The following is a 23,885-nucleotide window of genomic DNA, read 5'->3' as shown; positions in this document are numbered from 1 at the left end:
ACACCTTCAGAATATCTTCACAAAATTAAAAAAATTTTTTTGATATATTTACATAATTTTGCCAAAATACAGGTAAAAAAGCTGCAATTATTTGTCTCTCACACAGGGCTTGATTGCCACTTCTCATAGCAAACACAGATGAAAATAAAACCAGAAGGTTTTTATTCTGTCCCTGCAGGCTCAACTTTCTCCTGGTCATCTGCTGTTGTTCATCTTCCTTTCTGTCTGTTTCACAAAACAGATTCACACTCTTCACAAAACGTGTGAAAAGTCCTGGCTACTAGTTTGAGACTACCTGTGCATTTCCTATCTGTAGGAGGCACTTTAACCTTCAAGGACAACCAAGCCCATTGCAGTGTGGGTACACTGAAACCCAAGGTGAACATGCACCTGATTACCATGTCCCTCTTCTTCCACAGGCAATCTGCATCATCATGTGCCTTTTTATGTGATCATTCATATGAAACAAGGAAACCATCTAACCAACTAACAGTTGGCCAGAATTATGTTTGAAATAGCAGTAAGAACTACCATTACGGATGACAAGAAAAGGACAAGCTTTCCCAGTAATGGATATCATTGGGTTTGGGATAAGTAGATCCCAGGCAGCAACTAAGCACCAATGGGCTGCTTGATCAGGGTATCTCCACACCCACAGCAGGATGCGGGGCAGAATTAGAAAAATAGAAGTGAGAAATCACCAAATGGCTCCAGACACAGACTGCTTAATAAATGAACAAAAAGTTTTAAAAAACCCCAAAGACTTTCAAAGTCAACCATTCGACACCTCCCACCTGCAGATAAGCCCCCAAGCAACAGCTACCTTGAGAAGACCAGCCTCCACCCCCCAGCTTTATTGCTGAGCCTGATGTGATAGGGCATAAAATAACCCTTTGGTCATTGGGGTCAGCTGTGTCCCCTTCCCAAACTCCTGCCCACCCCCAGCCTACTCCCTGGCAAGGCAGTGTGAGAAAACAGAGGTGGCTTTGACATTGTGCAAGCACTGCTTAGCAATAGCATTATCAACACTGTTTTGGTCACAAACCTACAACATGACAACATACAAGCTGCTGTGAAGAAAACTATCTGCAGCCCAGCCACACCCAGCACAGAGTTAAAACTAAACTTTTGCCTTTACTATTTACCTTCATCTCTCACATTTACAGCACCTACCTGTCACTGTGGTGCCTGAGTCTGTTTAGAGAAAAGTCCATTAAAAGGTTTGGGAAGCTGGTGACTTGCTTCTACCAAAAGTTTTTTACTTCCCTTCCTGCCAGGGTGAGACTCTACTAACCATTGTAAGCCCGAAACATCCATCAGCCAGGCTTTATGGAAAGTTAGTCAGCCAGTCACAAAGTCAGTGTGATTTCTTCTGTCTCTGGAGGTACCAGCCAGTATAAATGGTTCTTGGGTTGTCACCACAGTTGCATTCCAAGGAAGATGACTAAAAATGTCCATAAATTTTGTGTAGGAGTTATGATGTTAAAAGTGGAACGAGATGCCTTCACACGTGGCTCGCCTATGGCTGAAAATGACCCACTGGCTCTTCTGTTATGATGGCACACATTTGTCATAGTGTGAGGCCAGGACCTGCTTCTGTCATGATCTCAACAGAATGATATGGCTTATAAAAACAGAACTAAATTTATCCTTGCAGCATAACATTTTAAGAAATATGGGGAGAATGCAATGATATTTGTGATTAAAAGGAATCACAGGAGAGAGATGATAGCAGCTGTAATTTCTTTGCCTATTACTACCCAACTTTGAGGCCCCAAAATGATATTATTTGCCTTTTTTTTTCTGTTACTTCTGCAGCTACTAATAGCAATTAAGCTGCATTTCAAGTAGAAAATATTACCTGATTTCAGAATTCAGCTTAGGATTCCTTCCAAAATAGCCCTGGGTGGCAAAAGAGAACACTGGAACGAATTATTATTCTGAGATTAGTGCAATTCTCCCCAGGTCACAGCTTCCTCCATCGCCAGCCTGGGGCTGAGAAGAGAGGAGGGCACCCTCGGGCCCTGACAGGCTTGGCTGCACCTCACACTATCTCGTGGAGAGGTTTTATCCATTGCTCTGGAACACTGTTGGCTTCTTCAACTGCTTGGGTTTTTTCCCCTCCATGAACGCTCTCAAATAGTCAGTGAAACAGGATCAAGCAAAATCACAAAAGGAAGGTGTGAACATAGCAAATCGTAATTTTTAGACTGACTGTACACATTTGTTAATTTTCAGAAATTGTCCCTTTCGGTGAGAAAGTAGCCTCTTCCTTTAGTCTGCAGAAACAAATGATTCCTTTTCCCATCGCTACCCAGGGCCCATCAGCATTAACGACTTAAAAGTTTCCCTCTAAGCAGCGTCACCAGCACTTCGGAGTGGGGATAAACCGTGAAGAAATGAACTATCAGCTCGTATCACTGCCAGACCTCTCCCCGAGGACTGCTGGGAATTCACATGAAACGCCCGAAGCCGCAGCCCGGGGACAACTGGGAGAGGGGAGGGAAGGAGCTGCGGGGGCGGCGGGCCTGGGCTCCCTCGGCCCCGGGCTGCCTCAGTCGGGCCTGGCTGCCTCGGCCCTGGGCTCCCTCCGGCCTGGGCTCCCTCGGCCCCTGGCTCCCTCGGCCCCTGGCTCCCTCGGCCCCTGGCTCCCTCAGGCGCGGCCGTCTCCCGGCAACGGCGAAACACGGCGCGGGCGGCGCTGCGCGATCGCCCCCGGGCGGCGCGGGGGCTGCGGGGGCTGCGCTCCGCCGGCTGCGGGGCAAGGGCAAGGGCGGGGAGCGGCGGCGGCCGGAGCTGAGGGCGGCTGGGCCGGGGCAGTGAGCACAAATCGCCGGGTGCAGCCCCGGGGTCGCGGCGGCCGGAGCTGAGGGCGGCTGGGGCGGGGCAGTGAGCACAAATCGCCGGGTGCAGCCCCGGAGCGGCGGCGGGCGGGCGGTGCGTTAGCGGCCGAGCCCTCGGGCCGTGCTCCGCTCCCGGTGGGTCCTCGGCGCTTGTCAGTGAACTGAGGGCCACGTGCCTGTAGACCTTCAAAGTAGTAAGTTAAAGTTTAAAAAGAACCTTTTTTGTTTTTCTTCATTAGTAGCATCCTTCCAGCTACCCGAAGGGAACCTACAGAAAGGATGGAGCGAGACTATTTACGAGGGCATGTAGTGACAGGACAAAGGGAATGCGTTCAAATTGAAAGAGAGTAGGTTTAGATTAGATATTGGGGGAAAATTCTTTCCTGTGAGGGTGGTGAGACACTGGAACAGGTTGCCCGGGGAAACTGTCAATGCTCCATCCCTGGAGGTGTTCAAGGCCGGGCTGGATGGGGCTCTGAGCAACCTGCTGTATTAAAAGTGTCCCTGCCCACGGCACAGGGGTTGGAGCTAGATAATCTTCAAGGTCCCCTTCCAACCATCATTCTGAGATTGTATAATTTCTAAAGGCATGCATTGAAGTTTCCTCCAACCACAACAAAAAAAGCCCACTAAAAACTGTCTGCATGATAAGGGCATCTACCCTTTTAAGAAAAGCAGTTGCAAGATTTATGTTAAAACTATGGTGTTTAATAACAGTTGAAGTGTACCAGTATGAACATAAAATAAAATTTAAACCCAGACAGAGTAAATCTTGCAGTGAGGGGCTCCTGACACTATTTTGTACTAGACACTGGGAGTTTAGGAATTGGTGTCAGCAAAGGTAGGATAAGACATGGGTGGATGTGTTCAGCAGAGGATAACTGCACCAGTATTTTTAGATGTGAACTGGGAAACAAGAAACTGCAGTAGACCTGCCATAAGGAAACTTAGATGGTAGAGGAAAAAGAATTTTATTTAAAAATCTGGATAGATAATATGGAAAAAGAAAAAAAAAACAGTTCAGTTCAGGTGAGATGTGTAATTTTTGTGTGACAGTAACATGAAAGGTATGAAATCTAACTTGTATGTATAATAGATGAGAATAAAAAAGTTGGATATGGAAGTTTTCTCCTAACGAACAGTAACAGGTGATTAGGTTATTAGGTGGGAAACCTCACCTCAATTATTAATATTTCAAAGGTTTTGGGAGTTTTGTAGACAGAAATTTCAAAGCAAAATATAGATTGGCTGGTAGAGAAGTACTGTTTAATACAGAACTCTCTTAAAATTTCTTTGGTAATCTGGAATTATCATTTGTGTGAGGTAGTCTGGTACTTATGCAAGGTAAAGACATCTGCTTTCTATTGTTCATTGACAGTGGGCAAGATCACTTTCACATTTATTGATGGAAGGCACATTTCCTTTTTTAATTTCCTTTCATTTTGTGATTCTTATTATGTGGCCATTTTCTGATTATCTAATAGTCCTCTAACACAATGAATGCCAACATGGGCTTATATGTCCATTGCTTCACTTACATTTGCAAATCTGACCTGTATATTTGTCTTAAACATGGGGGTTTTTTTAACGGTTAACATAGCAAAGCCTGGTAAATGAGCAGTTAAAATTAAACAAGAGGGCTACCCTTGCAGAAATAACCATAAAAATCATGAACGTGATAGCAACACATCTGAGACATTTCCCATGCCGACAAAGAAGTATGAGTACAATTTTGTTCAAGGCAGGAGAGGCTTCATCTGGGACGCTGTGTTCAGCAGAGGTCATCCATGGATTTCAAAAGGTTGACTTAAAAAATGCTTATAAGAATGATCTTTCTAATGCAAAACTGTAGAAAAGGAAACAGCCAATACATTTCTTTGAAGAGAAAATTATTAATAGAAGCGATTTCCATATCCCTGTATTCTTACCGAGTCTTGGAAAAGTAAGGGCTAAACTTAGAGTTTATCTCATTTCCTGGGGTTCTACTTATGTTGTAGTGTTCTTCACTCATAATTCATGTGTGTGTGTGTGTATGTGTTTTGTAGTTGCTGTCTTTTTTTTTTAAAGTCCCCTTTACAGTCTGCAGAAACTCTTTTGTTGCCTTTGCTATGTTGCATCACAGCCATTTCTCAGGAAGTATTGATACTGTTTAAAATAACTTAATTTTCCTAAAAATACTTCATACTTTTCAGCTATACTTTAGTTAGCCAGATGGTGACATATGGCCATGTCTCTTCTTGCTCTTTTGTTTGCACATGCATAAACTACATATTTGCGGTGGTGAACTTCTTTACCAAGAAAGGAAAGAACATAGGTGTTTCAGTGTGAGAAATCTTTTGATTAAGGTTGCAGTTTTGCATCCTTACAATAAACAGAGACTATTATATGTATTTTAATAATATATGTGTTAAAATTATATATGTATAGTATTAATAATTAAAATAGAGATGAGGATAAACATCCTTTTTGTGTTCCATTTAGGATTTTTATTTGTTAAAAGCCTGACTAATCTGTAAAATTTTACTGTAAGATATAATCCTTATAATGTTTTAAACTTTTGATTAAAAGGTTGTTCAATGAATAACATGCTGGTGGGACATGATTTTTCTTTCTAGAGCAATCTGAACACTTCAGTCAACAGTATGTGTCTTCAGAAAGTTTGCGAGGCCCCGTTTTTGAATGTCTTTTTATGTAGATAAGTTTTTAACATTCTGGTTGAATTTAGATACATATTTCTGTAGTTACTTAAATTAAAAGAGGCCCTGCGGAAAGATCTTGAGCACTTAGAGGGTTTGGCAATCACAAGATATATGAAATTGAAGAAGGGCAAGTGTCAGGGATGGGGCAGCCCTGGATGTATGCACTAGAAAAGGAATGTAGACTAGGAAAGGGACCTAGCGGTCCTGGTCAATGGCAAGTTGAACATGAGTCAGCAGTGCCCTGGCAGCCAGGAGGGACATCCCTGTCCTGGGGACGTCAGGCACAGCAGCACCAGCCAGGCAAGGAGGGGATTGTCCTGTTCTGCTCTGACCTGGGGTGGCCTCACCTTGAGGAGTCCTGGGGTAGTTTTGGGCACCACAACATGAAAAAGATATTAAACTATTAGAGAGTGTCCAAAGGAGGGCCATGAGGATGGTGAAGGGTCTGGAGAGGAAGCCGTGTGAGGAGCTGCTGAGGTCACTCATCTTGTTCAGCCTGAATGAGACCAAGAGGAGACCTTGGTCTCCTTGGAGTCTACAGCTTCCTCACAGGGGGAAGTGGAGGGTCAGGCACTGATCTTTTCTCTGAGGTGACCAGTGACAGGACCTGAAGGAATGGCCTTATGGTTTGTCAAGGAAGGTTTAGATTGGATATTAGGAAAAGTTTCTTAGAGGGTAGTTGGGCACTGGAACAGCTCGCCAGGGAAGTGGTCACAGCATGAACATCACAGAGTTCAAGAAGTATTTGGACACTCTCAGGCACATGGTGTGACTCTTAGGGTGGTGCTGTGCAGGGCTAGGAGTTGGACTTGATGATCCTGGTGGGTCCCTTCCAACTCAGTATATTCTATGAGTCTACGTGGGAAATAAGGAATCATTTTTTGCAGGAAATTAGAATTCTCTAAGCTAACAAAATGAAAACTGAGTGGGGGCATGTTTGTTATCTTCAGATAGAGGAAGGGCATGATCAGAGGGCTGGAGCACTTGTCCTATGCGGACAGGCTGAGAGAGTTGGTGGTTTTCAGCCTGGAGAAGAGAAGGCTCCAGGGAGACCTTAGAGCAGCCTGCCAGTACCTACAGTGGGCCCAACAAGAGAGCTGGAGAGGGCCTTTCTACACAGATGAGTAGGGATAGGACAAGGGGAAATGGCTTTAAACTGTAAGGAGGTAGGTTTAGGTTAGATAGTTACCCAGAGGGTGGTGAAACATTGGAACAAGTTACCCTGAGAAGTTGTGGATCCGTCACTGGAAGTGTTCAAGGCCAGGCTGGATGGAGCTTTGGGCAGCCTGGTCCTTGCCCATGGCTGCAGGGTTGGAATGAGATGCTCTTTAAGGGCCCTTCCAACCAAATCATTCTATGTTTCTAAATGAATTCTTATTCTATATTTGTAAATATATGTGGAATTAATATAATAATTAATATAATATAATATAATATAATATAATATAATATAATATAATATAATATATAGTATGTATGGAATATAGTAAATATATATTGTATAGTATAAACATTTCCTATAAATAATGTTTTCCTACGTGCCTGCAAAGAAAGCAATTGATGAATATTCAGACATGACACATATACATCAAACTGTAAACTGAACATTAAAAATTAAGAAAAGGTCCCTGACACTCTGAGCAATTGCTTGTGGAACAACTTTTTAATGAGAGAGGTGAGAAGAAAATATCTAAGGCTTTAAGACACAGTGTAATAGGTATCTGGTGGGATTAACGACACAGTGGCTGTGATGGGGAGGTGAACAAGTCCACTTTTTCATAATGTCCCTTTCCCCTGATGTCCCTGTGAAACTGCCAGGAGGAGGCATTCATTTTAAGACATGTAGATTGGCACAGCTGGCTAAAATCTTAGGAGTGTCTTTAATTTTTTACTAGTATTTCTTCCTAAGTCAGACCATCTTTGCCTTCTGAATGGGAAGTGTCCTACTATTATAGCTCAGATAAGGGTTGTGTAACTACTGTCTCTCATCTGGTTTAGATTAAGTCAATTTTTCTTTAGCCTCTTTCTCATGGGATGAGGGATTTCACTATGCATTTCAGACATTTAAAATCACACATGTAATTTCTAAAAATCTCTTTAATTCAGGTTGTCACAGCTTGGATTCTCCAAGGACAGATCTTAGGTCTGATGTTATTTAATATGTTCATTATAATTTGGAAGTGACCAATAACATAGAGAAATAAAAATTTTCTGGTGAAATAAAATAATTTTGTTACAACTAAGGAAGAGTTGTAGAAACTTCTGAGAGCTCTTCTGCAGTTGGATGAACTGGTATCACGATGACAAATAAAATTCATTGTTGATGAAAGCAATGTACTTTATACTTTCAGGAATACTTGGAACAGTATACTCTTCAGTAGTAAATCTAAATTACTTGTGATCGACTGAGGAAATGAACCATTTTCTATATGTGGATAATGTAGTGAAAATCTTCACAGAGGACATTGGGTAAAAATAAATACCCTGGGAGTTACAGTGTCACTTGAATAAGTCAGTAGTGTTGTAGAATTGATTATGGTAGTTCTGCTTAGGTACGTCATATCTGAGAAAGGTTTAACAGTCACAGTGGGACTCTGAGACAGGAAACATACATGTCTGGAAAAGCTATATGGAAAAAAAAATATTAAGACAACTTAGAAAGGATGTAAATCAGTATGTACAGTGAGTTATAAAGGTAAAAAAGATCAAGGCAAGGCATGTAACTAAAGTTGTAATAGAAAAACAAAGGGTCATTGTGTTGAATTGAATAACACATTACAACTATTTGCATATTTTTAAATCTAAGGAGTAATTCCTTTTACAGTACACTTGACAATTGGACCTGTGCTGTTGCATGTCTGACTAAGAATGAAAAGGATTAGGCATTTATGTGGACAGTAAAAATAGCTACTATTGTTAGGAAGAATGTAAAAACTTTAGGAGATCTAAACCTTGGTACTTTTTAGGGAAATAGAAACCCTGTAACAGATGGAGGAAATCTGACTTTTGGGATTAGTTTCATGCATTTATCAGAAACATTTGTCTGTTGCATTCTGGAGGCTAGATACTGATCAGCCATGTGGAAGACTGTTCTTGTTCACAGAATCACAGAGTGGGTCAGGTTGGAAGGTGTACACAGGGTCATCTGGTCCAACCTCCCTGCTCAAGCAGGGCCATCCTAGAGCACATGGCACAGGATTGGATCCAGGTGGTTCTTGAATCTCTCCAGTGAGGGGGACTCCACACCTTCTCTGGGCAATCTGTTCCAGTGCTTGGTCACCTGCAGAGTAAAGAAGCTCTTCCTCGTATTCAGGTGGAACTTCCTCCTCATTTTTTGACAAATATGCACATGGACACAGATAAAACAGTGGGCAAATTCAAAGGCCTTGACTTAATTGGTCTTTCATATAATGTATTATTTTCATATGGCACATATATCTATATCTGTATCTGCAGGAACTGAATATTAAATTGGACCCCCTATCTCTTTTTAACTCTCTTATTCTATGAAGCCAAGTTTTTTAATAGTGTTCTAATGCTTGCACTGTCATTACAACACAGGGAAAGGAGAGTCTGTTGATCTACATTTAAGGAGTTAGGCAGAAAAAAAGATGAAAGAAGAATTTGGGAGAGAGAAAGGAGTTTCAAGACTATTCCACATTGTTCTGGTAATTAAGACAAAGCTGTCTGAGAGCAATGAGGAGAGTATTTAAGCTGACATACAGAGAACATACTAGTTTATAGAAAGGAGTGAGATTGTCTGCTGATGATACGATTATCTTTTGATTGTATTGGAAAACTGCAGTACTAGAAGGTCCATACAAAAAACAGTTGAAATAATCAATGCTAATGATCAATTCATAGAAAATTTTCACTCTTATCAGAAGAAAAAATTGTTTTCTGTGAGACAAAAATAAACAGCCAGGCTTCACCTAAACTTGCTCAAGTAAATTGATATTATGTAATGATCACCTGTAAGGCAAAAAGAATCTCACTTGTGCATCATTTTCACTAAGAACCTGAAAATTGTGGCTAGGATGTTATAACATGAATTCAGACTGTCTTAAAACATTGGACTGTTAATTTGAAAAGCGTATCATGTAATAAACAACTGGTTAGAAGCTATTTCTAAATCCTTCTCTTTGCACTGCTTTTCCACAGGGGTAATTGCACTCAGAAGAGACCTTTGATTCCTTGATTAAGAAGTAAGTTCCACAGCTGGCTATGCCTTTGACTTATTCCTGTTCTTCATCTCAGCTCTCGCAGTATGTGAAGGGTCCAAGGTTATTGCATCTATTACTTAAGGTTTTAGGAAACAGAAGATGCAAATGGAACAGGTAGTATTTTCTAAATGCATTGTCTGACTTAAAACCAGGAAATATTATGTTCTTTAAGTGTGTGCAATGGGGGTCTGATGGTGTAAAGGAAGTATTTATAAGACTTCAGTATTTCAAATACAAAAACAACCACAAGACTTTTGTCATATTTTAAAGTAAGATTTATAGATTCTTTTTTTATTAAAGCTTACTTGCTAGCCATCATTCTTGTGTTTTATTGGGTTGTTTTTTTTAAGTGTAGTGACTAGAAATAAGTGGGTATCTCAGATTTGCAATCTAAGAAACTATTCACACTGAGAAAAGCAACTATTCACATTAAAGCAAGACAGTAAAATTAAATAAGTACAGGGATAAGGGCCATCATTATCTTATGATCTAGTACTTGGAATCTGCTCCTCTGAGCAGGCATCTGCAGCAACCCTTTCCAAAACGAAATAAATTTTCCTTATTTTATTTGACATGGCAGAGATGTGAGTTCTTAATAAAATAGTCAAGAAGTTAGAGGGTTCCACTTTGAACCAAAAAATCCACATTTATGACCTTACTCAAAATCATTTTCCACTTACAGGCAGAATGTTCTGGTCATAGAGATATTACTGGAGATGTGCCTGTTCTGCAGCCATTTCAAAAAAGACAAGGTGGCTGTGTTTTATTGTATGCCTGGTTCTGCTAATGTTCAGATTGCTATGATAGTGTCTGCCAGGCCTGGCCTGGCATGTGGATTCATGTGGAGAAATGGGGTGATAAACTTAGCTCACAAACTTAGATGTCAATGTAAATGTAAATACATGGGCTAACCACTCTAAACTCTGATTTTAGTCCAAGCAAAAAGTAGTTATTTTTAAGGTGCAATGCCATTTTGGATACCTTCTTTAGGATGAATCTGCCTTGAGAGCTGTTGGATATGCTGACTAGATCTCCATCAATTATCAAGCAGAGTGACTAATTTAGTGCTGATGCTTAATTAAGTTTAGCAAACACTACTCATAGATTCTGGATACAAGTTTAACTTAGAACACTCACACTGGTGGGATTCTGGTCCTATGGGAAAGCTGGAGGTCCTAAAGCTCAGAGTGAAACAGGGAAGTGCCTACTGAGCTCAGGCACTAAGAATAGCCAGAGCTGAGAGAGAGTGTTGGGGATTGTGGTTTTGGAATGGGGATTTGGTTAGACATAATGACTGTCCTGCTGGTTGAGAGACACCACCTGATTGCACCACTGCACTAAAACTGGGTTGGAGGAAAGTAAAGCAGGCTAGTTTGTCTACCACGGAGGCAATAAATTCCAGGTGAAGGACAGGAAGTAGCATAGGATGATAACTTCATAGATTGCTTGACTATGCATTGGCTACATCTGTTAGGTCAAAGTACTTTATTACCTCTGGCTCTACATGATTTAAAACAATCAACCCTTTAATCTCAGAAAACATATGTAGAAAAGGTGTGCTTCTATGATTCTAGCAATATGCAAGACATGAAGTGGAGGATATTGCTCAAATGAGAATTCTATTTTGTCTTTAAGATTTAGAAACATAGAATTGTTTCATTTGGAAAAGACCTTTGAGATCAGCGAGTCTAACTGTTGACCTAACACTGCCAAGCACACCACTAAGCCATGTCCCTAAGCACCACATGTGTTTTAAATAGCTCCAGGACTGGTGGCTCAAGCACTTCCCCGTTCCAATGCTTGACAACGCTTTTGGTGAAGAAATTTTTCTTAATATCCAATCTAAACCACCCCTGGCACAACTTGAGGCCATTTCCTCTTGGGGGTGCCATTGATCTCCTTGTCCAGATCATTGATAAAGATATTAAACAGAACTGGGCCCAACACTGAGCCCTGGGGAGCTCCGCTGGTGACCAGAGACAGCTGGATGCAATTCCATTCACCAACACCCTCTGGGCCTGGCTGTCCTGACAGCTTTATAACCAGCAAAGTGTAAACCCAGCCAAGCCATGAGCAGCCAGTGTCTCCAGAAATTAATTAATTTAATTACACCTAATTACTAGTGAATAGTTTTCATTTTTAAAATAAGTTTTTCAGGTAACATTGAATCAGCATTTGATGGATCAGAAAATTTAAGCACTACTACAATTGTTTTCCAAATTCTAAATATTGAGATTAGTAAACTGAGAATCAAAGATAGTCATACAATAAGCCTACTGAGAAAAAGACAACATGCAATTATCGTGGAGAGAAAGGGATTTGAATAAAAAAGTTTTTTTGTGGATCAATACCTGTACACATTGATTGTCTGTGATAATTACAGTTCAATGAAGAAGACACATTTTTAATTATCAGTAAACCAAAGAATTCTGTGTGCATAATTCCATCAAGTCAGAGAATGATGACTGAATAAAGAGAGCTTTATGGAAACAAAAAAACATACTGCTTTTTAAATTAATTTTTTAATGGAACCAAATATTTCTGAACATTTAAAAATATGTAAAAGTTTCTGAAAAATGTGCTCAGAAGTTGGATGTAATTATACAGAGTGAAGAAACATTTGCCATTAAAATCCTTAGTTATTCTTGGTCGTGAAATATATATAATTTGAATCTGAGAACATTAATTATACGGCATTATAAATAATTTTACATTAATTAACTTTTAAAATTATTTGGTTTAAACTTAATTAAACTCACTCAGAATTAAAGTTGCCTTTCATGAGTGCGGCTTAATTTATATATGAAATTAATTGAGCTGAACTGAGTGATTCTAAGTAAGTGTTCTTATCTCCATACCAGGATTTAACACAATTTAAATAACCCAGATTTCCTCAATGTCTGTCCAAATCTGATTCTTCTATTTGTGCATGATTCTTACTTTCTACAGCAACTGCATAAAACAGAAGGTAGTATGTCCATCACACTTACTGAGTATTACTTACTGTTAGTAATTTGTCGTTACGCTTTTTCTTATATAAGTTAGTTTGTCTCTTGCCAAAGCTGTGCTTTCTGAAACACTGAATTTGTGTGTTTGTGGTTCATATGTGTTTATAATGTGTACAGATGCACAAGGGTAAGCAGATTGGAAATGAAAAATCTTTGGTTGTATGGATATTTCTCTCAAAACTGTTAGTTACTAGTGACCTGCCTATGAAGTTTTAAGTTTCAGATCTGTTTTTAGAATATGCTTATCAACTGCTTTCATTAGTGCTGTGTTACACTTTATTTGTAGAGTCTTGTAGAGGAACAGTACCTGGAAAATTCAAGAAGAGCTCCAAATTTTTGTTGAACACAGCAAACAATAGCCTTGACTTTTGTAACCAGCCAGGCTACAGCTCATGCTGCACTAGAAAATAGTTTCTTATACCAGAGGGAGGCTCTCAGCAAACCCTGAGGGTGAATGTGTGGTCTCCCTTTGAGAACTAACCTGCTATTAACAAGGGGTTAACAAGGGGTACTAACGGTGCACATTTCACTTTTACACAGTGTTAAAACAAACTTGAGTTTGGCATAACTTGGATTATGTTCTATGCATAGCTAGTGCTAGTGGCTCATGTTGCCCTTTACTTTTGCTTGTACCTTAACGGGAAGGCTCTGCTGAAGTTTTGCAAGCCACGTGAAATTAGGTCCACATGAGGTATTACATCCATATGCTTCAGAAGCTGCTATTAGATGCAGCTGAGAAGTTCTTTTTGGTTATGTGCACATGTGCTAATAAAAAAAAAAGTAGAAGAAAAGCTGGATTTTGTGTAAATAAATGTAACTTTTTTAAATCAGTGAAACTTATACTGTGCAGAACAGTTTCTTAATATCTGCAGACCTGAATTTTGTCTCCTGTGAAATATGAACAGAGAATTCAAATTGTATTTGAATGATGTTGTCAAGGCAGAACTTACTTGTATATTCTGCAGTTGAATGGAATTTTTGCCAACATAGAATGTATAGACAAACATGGGGAAATACCCTAAAAGGACTTTCAAGTTCATATATGATTTATAGATGCAGATAAAACTAATTTACAGAAAGGGATGTTCTATGTACTTGGACCACATTGCAACCTGAGCCTGCGATGTCTCAGACCTTTTTAGCTATGTACGTTGTTGACAGATATATTTTACCAAATGCTACAAACAGGCACTACTTTCTGTATAGAAATTACTATGTCAAAGAAATCTTCAGACTGATTTGGTGGGCCAAACGAATAGGCAAGTCTGTCTTACAAGCTTTCCTAAATCACTGGTAAACTGATTCCTAAAACACAGAAGGGACTTTGTTTGTCTGCTTTTATTTTTTTGTTTGTTTGTTTTTAGAATGGGTAAAAAAGTAAAGAAGGAAGAGTCTCCACCCCAGGATGTGGTAAGTTTATAAACAGCTATGTGCTATAAAATAAACATTACACAATTATAGGCCCAGCTCTACCATCCTTACATAGTTCCTTATTCTCCTAGTTTACCCACATTATTCTAAAAATGGCTTTTAAAGATGACTCTGTTTCTGCTTTTCTTGGACAGCATACAAACCAGAGTGACTGGGCTTGTGTAGTTCTTTGTAGAGATTGTTGTCTTTGGCAGGCATTGCAAACAGCAATGTATGAAACAATCCAGGCTTCTTATTTGAAGAACAGTGTTAGCTTTCTCTTTGTAAAAATCAAAGGAGAAAGGAGAAGAGTGACCTGAAATCTGCCTGTCTTTTCAACTGTGAAGACATTCTCTTTCTTTAAGGATGAAAGAGTTAAGAACCTAGATGGATCTGCAGAGTTTTTTACTGAATACAAAATTTGACAAATATTTTGAATAATACTACATACTCTGGCTCTTTTGCAAATATGCACAGTCTTTACAGGCAATTTAGGTTTTTCTGTTGTCATTGGAAGTACAGTGAAAAATACAAGAGTTGAAGCCAAATATAGAATGATGGTGATAGTGTAACTTTTCATTTTCAAAAGGTGGAGGTTAACAGTCTAACACTAGCACACTTTTCAAGAGTTTCTGTAAATTCATAAGGTATTAAGAGACCCCCAAGAAGATAAATGTTCAAAATAGAACTATTTTTTACAGTTTAATTGTTCTATTCAGAAAGAAGTAGAAGAAATGCAGAAACATTGAAAAGAGTGTAGTATAAATTCTGTGCCAAATAACAACCAAATTAATGAAAATGGGGACCTCAATGAGTCCCACAGAGGGAGTCCCACTAAATGCAAAGTTCAGTATACTGTTTGTAAAAAACAATGGATTTATGTGTAAATAGTTGTAGTACTGCAAGAGCTTTTTCAAAGGTCACAGGAAAGTTAGTCAGCAAAAACTACATTACAATTTCAATATTAAATAAGCTAAATAGTTTTGACTGAGACAATAATATCCAATAGCCATGATGTCATGGAGGCATAGCAGTTGACATCAGATTTATCCAATTGCTCTGTGGAAAGGTGAAAATTACAAATGTAATTAATAATCTTAAATCGATAATAAATCCTTATAAAAGGAGATTATATAAAACTTCAACTTATCTGTATAAAATCATCTAGAAAACCAGGAGTCACAAAGAAGGTGTATGTGGATAAGGCTAATTTAAACAGGCCTGAAGAATTAAAACTAAGTATCTTTGCAGTCTCAGAAAAGGTTTGAAAGGCATGAGACACACTTAAGTCATACAGATGAAGTGAAGTAATAGAAGTTGACTTTTTCAGTAAATAGCTAGAAAATCAGTAGATGCAACCCCACAATTTCTGTATCCAAAAGATACAATTAGATTTTCTAGAAAAGAAGTGTGGTACAGCCTACTAGGTACTACCTAAGAATACACAGAAAAAGTCAGTAAAACTATTGGAAAGGAACTAATTTGAAAGAGTGAATTCCAGATGGCATCTACAGCTTTTGGCATAGTTTTTGCCCTTACTGTATTTCAGCCTAGCGTATCTGTTCTGAGAGTCCTAGCAGGAGAAAAAAATCCTGCACATTGTATATTAAGACAGTATTAAACATGTAAATAGATAATTGATTAATTGTAACTGTTAATAAAGAAAATATTACCATGATGAGAATATTGTTAAAAATGATTGTGTAAAATCAAATCTGAAAACTTTAAATTTCACCTGGGTATGGCAGGAAATGAGATGCAGACAAAATAAAAGATGTATTAGCTGTTATCTTCTGATTGATAATCTGTTTATGAAAATGTCAAGTCCAAGAAAAGAAGCCTTGAGATAATGTGGATAGGCTTATAAAAGAGGGCCTTTGTGCACATGGAATGCTCTGAGAATATATGGTATTGCAGATGACCACTAATTTTTAATAGATTTCTAGGAACAGGTGGGAAACACATCTCTTAGCCTAGCCACTGCTTACATGTTTCAGAAAGTATTCCTAAAGATTCTGTTTTCTCTGCCTTTCATAATTTGTCTTTTACTATTCTCTGTTCTGAGAATTGGTCTGTGACAGGAAAAACATTGCTTTAAGCCTCTATCTCTATGTGAATGACTTAAGACAGTAATTCAGTCAGATAAAATATGCTAGATTTGGCATAGATTGATAGGAACTCTTCATATGATATCTGCATTAAGTTTGGTCTAGACAATATTATTATTCAGTCATCAGCTAGGTCATAGACATTGAAAGGGGAGCCTAAAATTATCCCTAGAGAAAATACTGAAGTGTTACCAGTTAAAGAAAGCTATAGATACCTGAGTATTTTTGAAAATGGCTTCATTCACAAGACTGATGTTAAAAAAAAGTGGAATGCATGAATTGGGAGTCAGCTCCTGAAATTGTCTGCACATCAGCACCTTCTTTGGATTAATGCCTAAATATTAATTTGACCTGACTTTAGTGAGGCTTTCAATACTGTCTCTTGTAACATCCTCATAGGTAAACTGGTGAAGTACAGACAAGATAAATAGATAGTGTAAATGAACTGAGAAATAGCTGAAGTGACAGGCTCAAAGGGTTGTGATCAACAGCATGAGATGCTGTCAGAGGTCAGGCACTAGCAATGTGCTCCAGGGGTTGATCCTTGGGTGGATAGTTTAACCTCTTCATTAGTGACCTTAATGTTGGGACAGAGTGCAGCCCCAGCAAGTTCGCAGAGGATACAAAATTGAGAGGAGTGATTGACAGACCAGATGGTTGTGCAGCCATTCAGGGGGACTTCAACAAACTGGAGAAATAGGAAATTGGGAATTTAATTAAGTTCAATAAAGGGAAATGGCCAAGTCCTGCACCTGGGGGAAGAATATCCGGTACAGACTGGGTGATGACCAGCTGGAAAACAGCTTTACAGGAAAGAACCTGGTGATTCTGGTGGACGTGCACCAGCAACGTGAACTTGGGACAGAAAAAGCTAACAAAACCCTGGGCATTTGGCAGAGTGTTGCCAGCAACTTGAGAGAGGGGATGCTTGTGTTTCTCTCAGTGTTGGTGAGTGAGACCACACCTGGAGTGCTGTGTCCTGTTCTGGGTTCTCTGGTACAAGAGAGATGAGGTCTTACTGCAACAAAGTCTTGGAGCATTTGTGGTAGGAGGAGAGACTGACAATTGGGACTGCTCAGTTTCCAGAGAAGGCTTGGAGGGGACTTGTCAGTGTAAAGATTGCTGATAGGAAGAAGTAAAGAAAGCAGGCCAGGTTCTTCTCAGTGGTGCCCAGGGGAAAGATGAGAGGCAGTAGGCACAAATGGAAATGCAGGAAGTTTCATTTTAGCATTAGAAGAAAAAAACCTCTTTTCCTGAAACAATGATGGAGCATTGGTTGTCCAAACATGGCATAGGTTGTCCAGAGAGCTTGTGGAGTCTCCATCCTAGGAGACACGCTAAATTAAACTGTGCACTTGGCCTGAGCTCTAGCTCACCCTGCTCTGCACAGGGCAGTGGGACCAGATAGTCTTTAGAGGTGCCTTATAATATCAACTGTTTGTGATTCAATGGAGTATCTTGGGTTTTATTGTTAGTACTGGAGATCAAACAATCACAGAACTGAAACAATCAGCATGTCCAGGTATCTATTAACTCTGATATTAACTCTGATTATTTTCTAGGTAAAGGCAAAGGAATTAAGAATATCAAAAATATCGGTAGGACTTCTAAAGATTTTATGAGAGGTGTAGGGTTAAAACTGACCTTAAATCAAATTTAAGGGATTAAAAAAACCCCCAGCATGATTAAACAATAGAATAATAGCAGATAAATACGTCCTTCAAAAGGTGGAATTTTCATCCAAATGGGAAAACAAAAAACTGTTTCCACTGCCAAATGAGAAGTAAAAGTACTATGTCACCAATGTCACCCAGCATCAAAATATTTTGGGAGAGAACTAGCAAAGATAGCAATAACTAGCAGCAAATCTTTTTCAAATTTACTAGATGCCAGAAGCTGCTTAGAGGGACACTGACAGTTGATTGCAGTCATGAAAGAAAAGCAAAATTGCTTATTTTTGTATCAAAAGACAAAGCAATGTGGTAATCACTGAAATAAATGTTATAAAATTGCCCAAGTAGGAATAAATAATAATTGCGCAGGTATTGTGCTAAATGAAAAAATAGCTAACATCTGAAACTGTGGTACTGTTACCTATCATATTTAACATGTACCCTTTATACTAGAAGGAGGGTAGAAAATTTCATTTTTGAAAGGAAATACAGCAGTAATTATAGAAAGTTTATCTTCTGTGTTGTGTTAATTGGTAGAAATAATTCTGGAAAACCCCCCCCCAAAACCAAACTCATGGATAAATATTATAGTAATGAGGGAGAACTAATAGTGCTTGTGTAGAGCAAAGTTTGAGCTATGAAATCTACTTGAGTTCTTTGGAGGAATCAGTGAGCAAATAGATAATGGTATTCTGATTGATACAGTTACTTAGCTTTTTCAAAAGTTTTCAGACCAGGCTTTTTACTCACATAAACTTGAACAAGTAAAAAGAAATTCCACTCCTAGGAATAATGTCTGGTTATAAAATAGGAAGCAAAGGTGAGAAAACAAGTTATTGTTCAGATTTCATAATGGAGAGAAGTTGACAGTCATGGGGTTTTATTCTGCAACTGTGTCATCCAGTGTATCAGAATTAATGTGGATATTTTCATGAAAATGGCATCCAGTTCCTAAGTAGGAAAGAGTGAATAAGTACAACATTGCAAATTCCAGAAATAAAAGACAAAACATCACATTACTAGCAAATGCATTATGCATGCACACGAATGCCATTAACAGTTCTGATGTTTCCATCTCAAAAAGGGACAGCTGAACTATAGATAGACAATAGAATGAACTAAGAAAGACAACAAGAGCAGACAGAGTGTCTTCTGTTTTAGGAAAGATCAAAAGAATAGGTTTCTTCATTCCCAGAAGGAATCACTGTGAAGGGGAATATCATAGAAATTCACAAAATTATGAATATACAGGGAAGGCAAAAGGATGTAATTTATTTCACTTTTTCTTATGGTGAATGAACTGTGGAGGACAAATAAAGTTATCAGATGGTATTTTTAAAATGAAGAAGAGGCACAGTTATTTTATGACTCTTGAACTGTGATACTTGTGTCTCAGAATGTTGAGGGTGATTAAAATACAGATGGCTTCAAAATTTATGGACCAAATTTTTCTCAGACTTTTTGAACACAGAGATAAAACCACTAGGCTCTCCAGTTCTCTAGGTTACAGAGTGCTGGAATCTGAGAGGAAACATAAGTAAGATTTAATAGTCTTCTTGCCCACACCTGTTACCCGGCCTTTGTCAGAGACAGGATGCTGAGCTAGATGGGTCCTTGGTCTGACTGGAAACATATTTTGTACTCCATTCAATTTCAACTAAATTAAGTTGATGGAAACAAAAAAAAAACAAAACCCCAAACGAAAACCAAAAGACCCCAAACCAAAACCAAAAGACCCCAAACCAAAACCAAACCCCAAATACTCTTCAGTTTCTAATGGCTTTGAACTCAAGTGTACACAAAAGTCAAGATCAAAGACATGTAGAAGCATTTGAGTTATAGCTTTCTTTTTCATTTAACTTGCTTTTTTCTTAATACAAACTGAATGTTTTAAATGTTGTTGCTTATAAATTAGTTAAATTTCTATATTTAATTCAGGGTTGTTTGTAACTTCAGGTATATTATTTTAGCACATAATGTCCTGTATGTGCCATTACAGGAAGTCTGCAATGATGTATGAAGATTTAGATGCAAGCCTTGATTTAAAAAAAAAAAAAAAAAGGTGGAACAGTAAATATGTTGGCATTATGGTAAGAAGAAGTCATAACCAGTCCTGTGATAGTTTTGATGAGCAGGGTTACTTCCCAGCAAATCACAGAATCACAGAGTGGGTCAGTTGGAAGGTGCTACACAGAATCATCTGGTCCAACCTCCCTGCTCAAGCAGTGCCATCCTAGAGCACATGGCACGGGATTGGATCCAGGTGGTTCTTGAATCTCTCCAGTGAGGGGGACTCCACACCTTCTCTGGGCAATCTGTTCCAGTGCACAGTCACCACTTAGTAAAGAAATTCTTCCTCAATCACTCACCTACTCAGGTCTCTGACTTCTTAAACATACATTAATTTCAGAGACTATTTTTACTGTGTTTTCAGCACAAGACTGCTTTTAATAGGAAAATGCTTATTGAATATTTCAGACAGTATAGTGAATCTAATGTCCAATCAAATGGGTAGAGATCAGACGAATTTCACTCTGCTCATGTGCCAACCGTCATTAAATCCTAGGAATTTTCATTGAGTTGTGGTTTATACAATTACTTGTGAACATGAGAAACACTGAAAATAGAGCAATGCAATTGTGACTTTGGTATTAGATCGATGTATAAGTAACTGAGATTTAAAACTCCTATTTCACCTTTCATTTCTTATTAAACTTCGTCTGAGATCAGTATTGGTGTTTATTTTTCTCTGATGAGCTAAGAGCCTTTTCTAAAACTTGGAGTTTTATCCCACCACCAAGTATTTGACCAGACTCAGGAGATATGACTGTACTTAAATAATAGCACTTAGCTTGAGGATCATCTGTGAAAAGACACAAATGTGCCAAAGTAGAGAAGTTTGAAGGAGGCTAAAGGGACTTTCAGTCACCTCTAAATTCTCCCATGGGTGGAATGAGCTCTGATAAGCTGAGTTTTTTTGCCTCCTTACAGTCCAAGAAGAAAATTCTCATAAAGAATTCCATCATTTTAGGCCCATCATTAAGATGTAATTTGCACCACTATGCTATTATTTGATTTAATTCCTGTTGCGGACTCATTATCAGGCAGAATGACTTATGGTACCATAAGCTGATTATTTTTTCTTTAGAAAGGAGCTTTGTTCCCTGACTTGGCCCATGCCTCCAGCTTGTCACAGAAAACATGAAGTTGGACAGTGTCTTCAAATTTTCAGTCTTGATTGAATCTAGGTAGACCAGCTACGCACATTAGGCAGGCCACCCCTTAATGAAACTTGTATGTTGAGCTTGCTGCCGGCTAAATTGTGTCTTCTGTCTCGTGGAAGGTTAATTTAAATCTAAATTACTTAGATTTAAAAACCTATCAAAAATATGAATTTAAAAGTCTTGGTACTAGTGTTACATTTTGCCTTATTTTTCAGTAAGTCAGATAAGGGAGAAGAAAAAAGCCTTCTCTGTGTTCGTTTTTCTTCTAACACACTCATAACATTTTTTAAGATTTGCTCTCCATAATTTCCTTGCGTGACAACTGATTTGTATCCTCATACCTATCTTGATCAGCTACCTGTGCCTCTGTTGTAGCTATTGGAAGTTTTTTTAATGAAGTAAACCAAATAATCAACGTTTGTAAATATGCATGTATATATATAAATAATATTTTAATTAATTTATATTGCTATCTTATAATCTGCTATATTTTAAAGAGAAATACATTGTTTTTGAGAAACTGCATGGCTCCAGTATCTAGTAGTTTCTGTAGGTAACACAGATGCTCTATAAGCCTGAAATGTGAGGACAGAAGACAGTTTTTCCATAGTAACTAATTACTTTAAATCCGAGAAAGCTTAAAACTTTTTAATTAGTAGAATTTTCAGAAATCCTTGAGTCTTCTTAAGAAACAAAAGGCTTTTTTACAAGATTCCCTTACTCAAGTGATGTTAGTCCTAAGGAGTCTATTAAGATGGTGAAAACTGTCTGATTTGTTGGAAGATTTCTTTCTGCATGAAAGAGCTCAGAAATGGAAGTGAAACCTTTGTATCATTTCTAGCTGGGTGAGCAGGAATTATGTTTTGGAAATACTTCATCTAGTACAGGATCGTGATGAGCTGGTGAACTCAGCTGACAAAGGCACAGAAAGTGTTCTGTTATATTTTAAGCAACCACAAAGTGATACCGGCACAGAGTAACCAAATTCTCTTCCTTGTGCACCACCTGAGTTCACAGGCTCTGTGTAAAGCTGCTCAAGAAAACCTTCTCGTGTCTGGTTCTGAAGCCTCAGAATTCGCTTTTATGTGTAACAATTGCGTAGTTTGTTACCTTCAAAACTTTCTAGATTTGTAGGGAAGTGTCAACGTTTTCCCAAAAGCTTCATATGTGATGAAATCATGGTTGTATTTATTTGGAAGTCAGTTATTCTTTTGTATTTTTTAACAATGTCTCTAATTGTTATTTAAAAAACTGGGGTTTTTTCAGGTTAATAGCAACTCATTAATATTTCTAATTCAGTGTAGATACCAAACAAGATTTTATTTTTTATGAAATGTGGGAGTCTACTGCAGCACACATGAAGACTCAGTATAAATCAAACTTTTCTTTCCCTTTTTTTGTTTTGTTTTGTAGTTTGATCCCTTATTGATTGAAAGCAAAGCACCAGAAACAGTTGTGCTAATGCTTAGTTCTCCTGAAAATGAAGTTTTGGCCAAAGCATGTGATGCTCTATATAAATTTGTATCAAAAGGTTAGTCTCTTTGCAATGAGCTTTGTTTTGCACTGCTTAGATTTTGATAGTAGTTAACAATTCTTCAGTTTCCTAGCATTAAAATCTTACTTTCTTCTCATATGTGTCTATTAAAGTTTTGGGCCTTTTCTGACATGCCTATCCGACCTTTACTTGAAGTAATAAAGAAGTCTTGCAGATTGCATGAAGGAAAATTTTATCATTTTGTTGGAGAATTTAATGTTCACTGTTTAATAGGGCTTGTTTTAAATACAACATAGATATATATTTTTATGAGCAACAGATCTGCATTTGGGAAAGAATACTCTTTTTTTTATACTACTGTTTGAAACTGCTGTACCAGTGTAGTTATTTTAAGGTTCAGTTTTCAGTTAAAAGAGCTTCTTAGCTTTCTTTGGGGTTTTTTTTTCACGAAGTTGTTGTGTCATTATTTCTGTGCAGATGATTTATTGGAGACTGCTCAGTCTCCTTTATCAAGCTTATTTCTGTATGTGTTGGGAATATAACAAGTCTCCAAGATTCCAAATCTTCCAAAGATCCCTTTATAATCTATAGGTAAATGTCATGTTCAAGGTACTCAGGAGATAAACAACTGTATAACAAATTAACTCAAATTTATGTAGCACATTATTTCCTCAATTGTCTCCTACTTATTCCATATTGTTTGATGTTAGTCACTCAAATTGGTATACACTGGTAGTATTTTTGTTCTGATTAATCTGGTTTAATTTTAATTTCCATTTAATATACATTTTCTTTAAAAATTATGCATTTGTATATTGATTTTTATATTGATGTAAATTACCAACACTGCTGAAGTTGTGAGAGAAGAGCTGAAGTCTTTGACACTTCGCATGGGGTCACATGGGGTTTAGGTTCAGCTTAGTATGGCAACCTTGGCTGGGGCATGAAATCAAATTCTGAATATGTGCAGAGAGAATCTGGAGTGTTGGGATACAGCTACGAACCATAAACTCTTGCTGGTTCCTTCCCTCCTGTCCACAGTAAAATATTTCACACTGCAAGAGGACAGATGTTTATTGATTTTATGTTTATACTAAAAGAATAATCCTTTAAATTATTAATGTAGATATTCCTGCAATCTTCCAGAAGACTAGACTGTAACTCTGCAATGTGGCACAAGAGAAGGAGTTGTTTTCAGTTAA

General features: G+C 38.2%; 1 protein-coding gene across 16 annotated transcripts in view; it reads left to right on the top strand.

Moving 5' to 3' along the window:
- The first annotated feature begins 2,716 nt into the window (after positions 1-2,716).
- Positions 2,717-23,885, top strand: part of ARMC3 (armadillo repeat containing 3) — a 64,726-nt gene continuing 43,557 nt past the window's right edge. Inside the window, exons 1-6 of one of the 16 annotated variants that reach the window (XM_085050525.1) lie at positions 2,717-3,037; positions 9,104-9,210; positions 9,704-9,747; positions 14,138-14,183; positions 19,964-20,054; positions 22,602-22,719. In XM_085050525.1, the coding sequence (XP_084906651.1) occupies positions 14,179-14,183; positions 19,964-20,054; positions 22,602-22,719 (214 nt within the window). In that variant the 5' untranslated portion in view covers positions 2,717-3,037; positions 9,104-9,210; positions 9,704-9,747; positions 14,138-14,178. The other 15 variants (XM_085050524.1, XM_085050527.1, XM_085050528.1 and 12 more) reach the window with 15 other exon arrangements.

Source organism: Lichenostomus cassidix, chromosome 2 (genome assembly GCF_008360975.1).
Source record: "Lichenostomus cassidix isolate B80296 chromosome 2, HeHo_3.0, whole genome shotgun sequence".
Lineage (NCBI taxonomy): Eukaryota > Metazoa > Chordata > Aves > Passeriformes > Meliphagidae > Lichenostomus > Lichenostomus cassidix.
The sequence above is the reverse complement of the archived record's forward strand: the minus strand, read 5'-3'. Positions and strand labels throughout refer to the sequence as shown.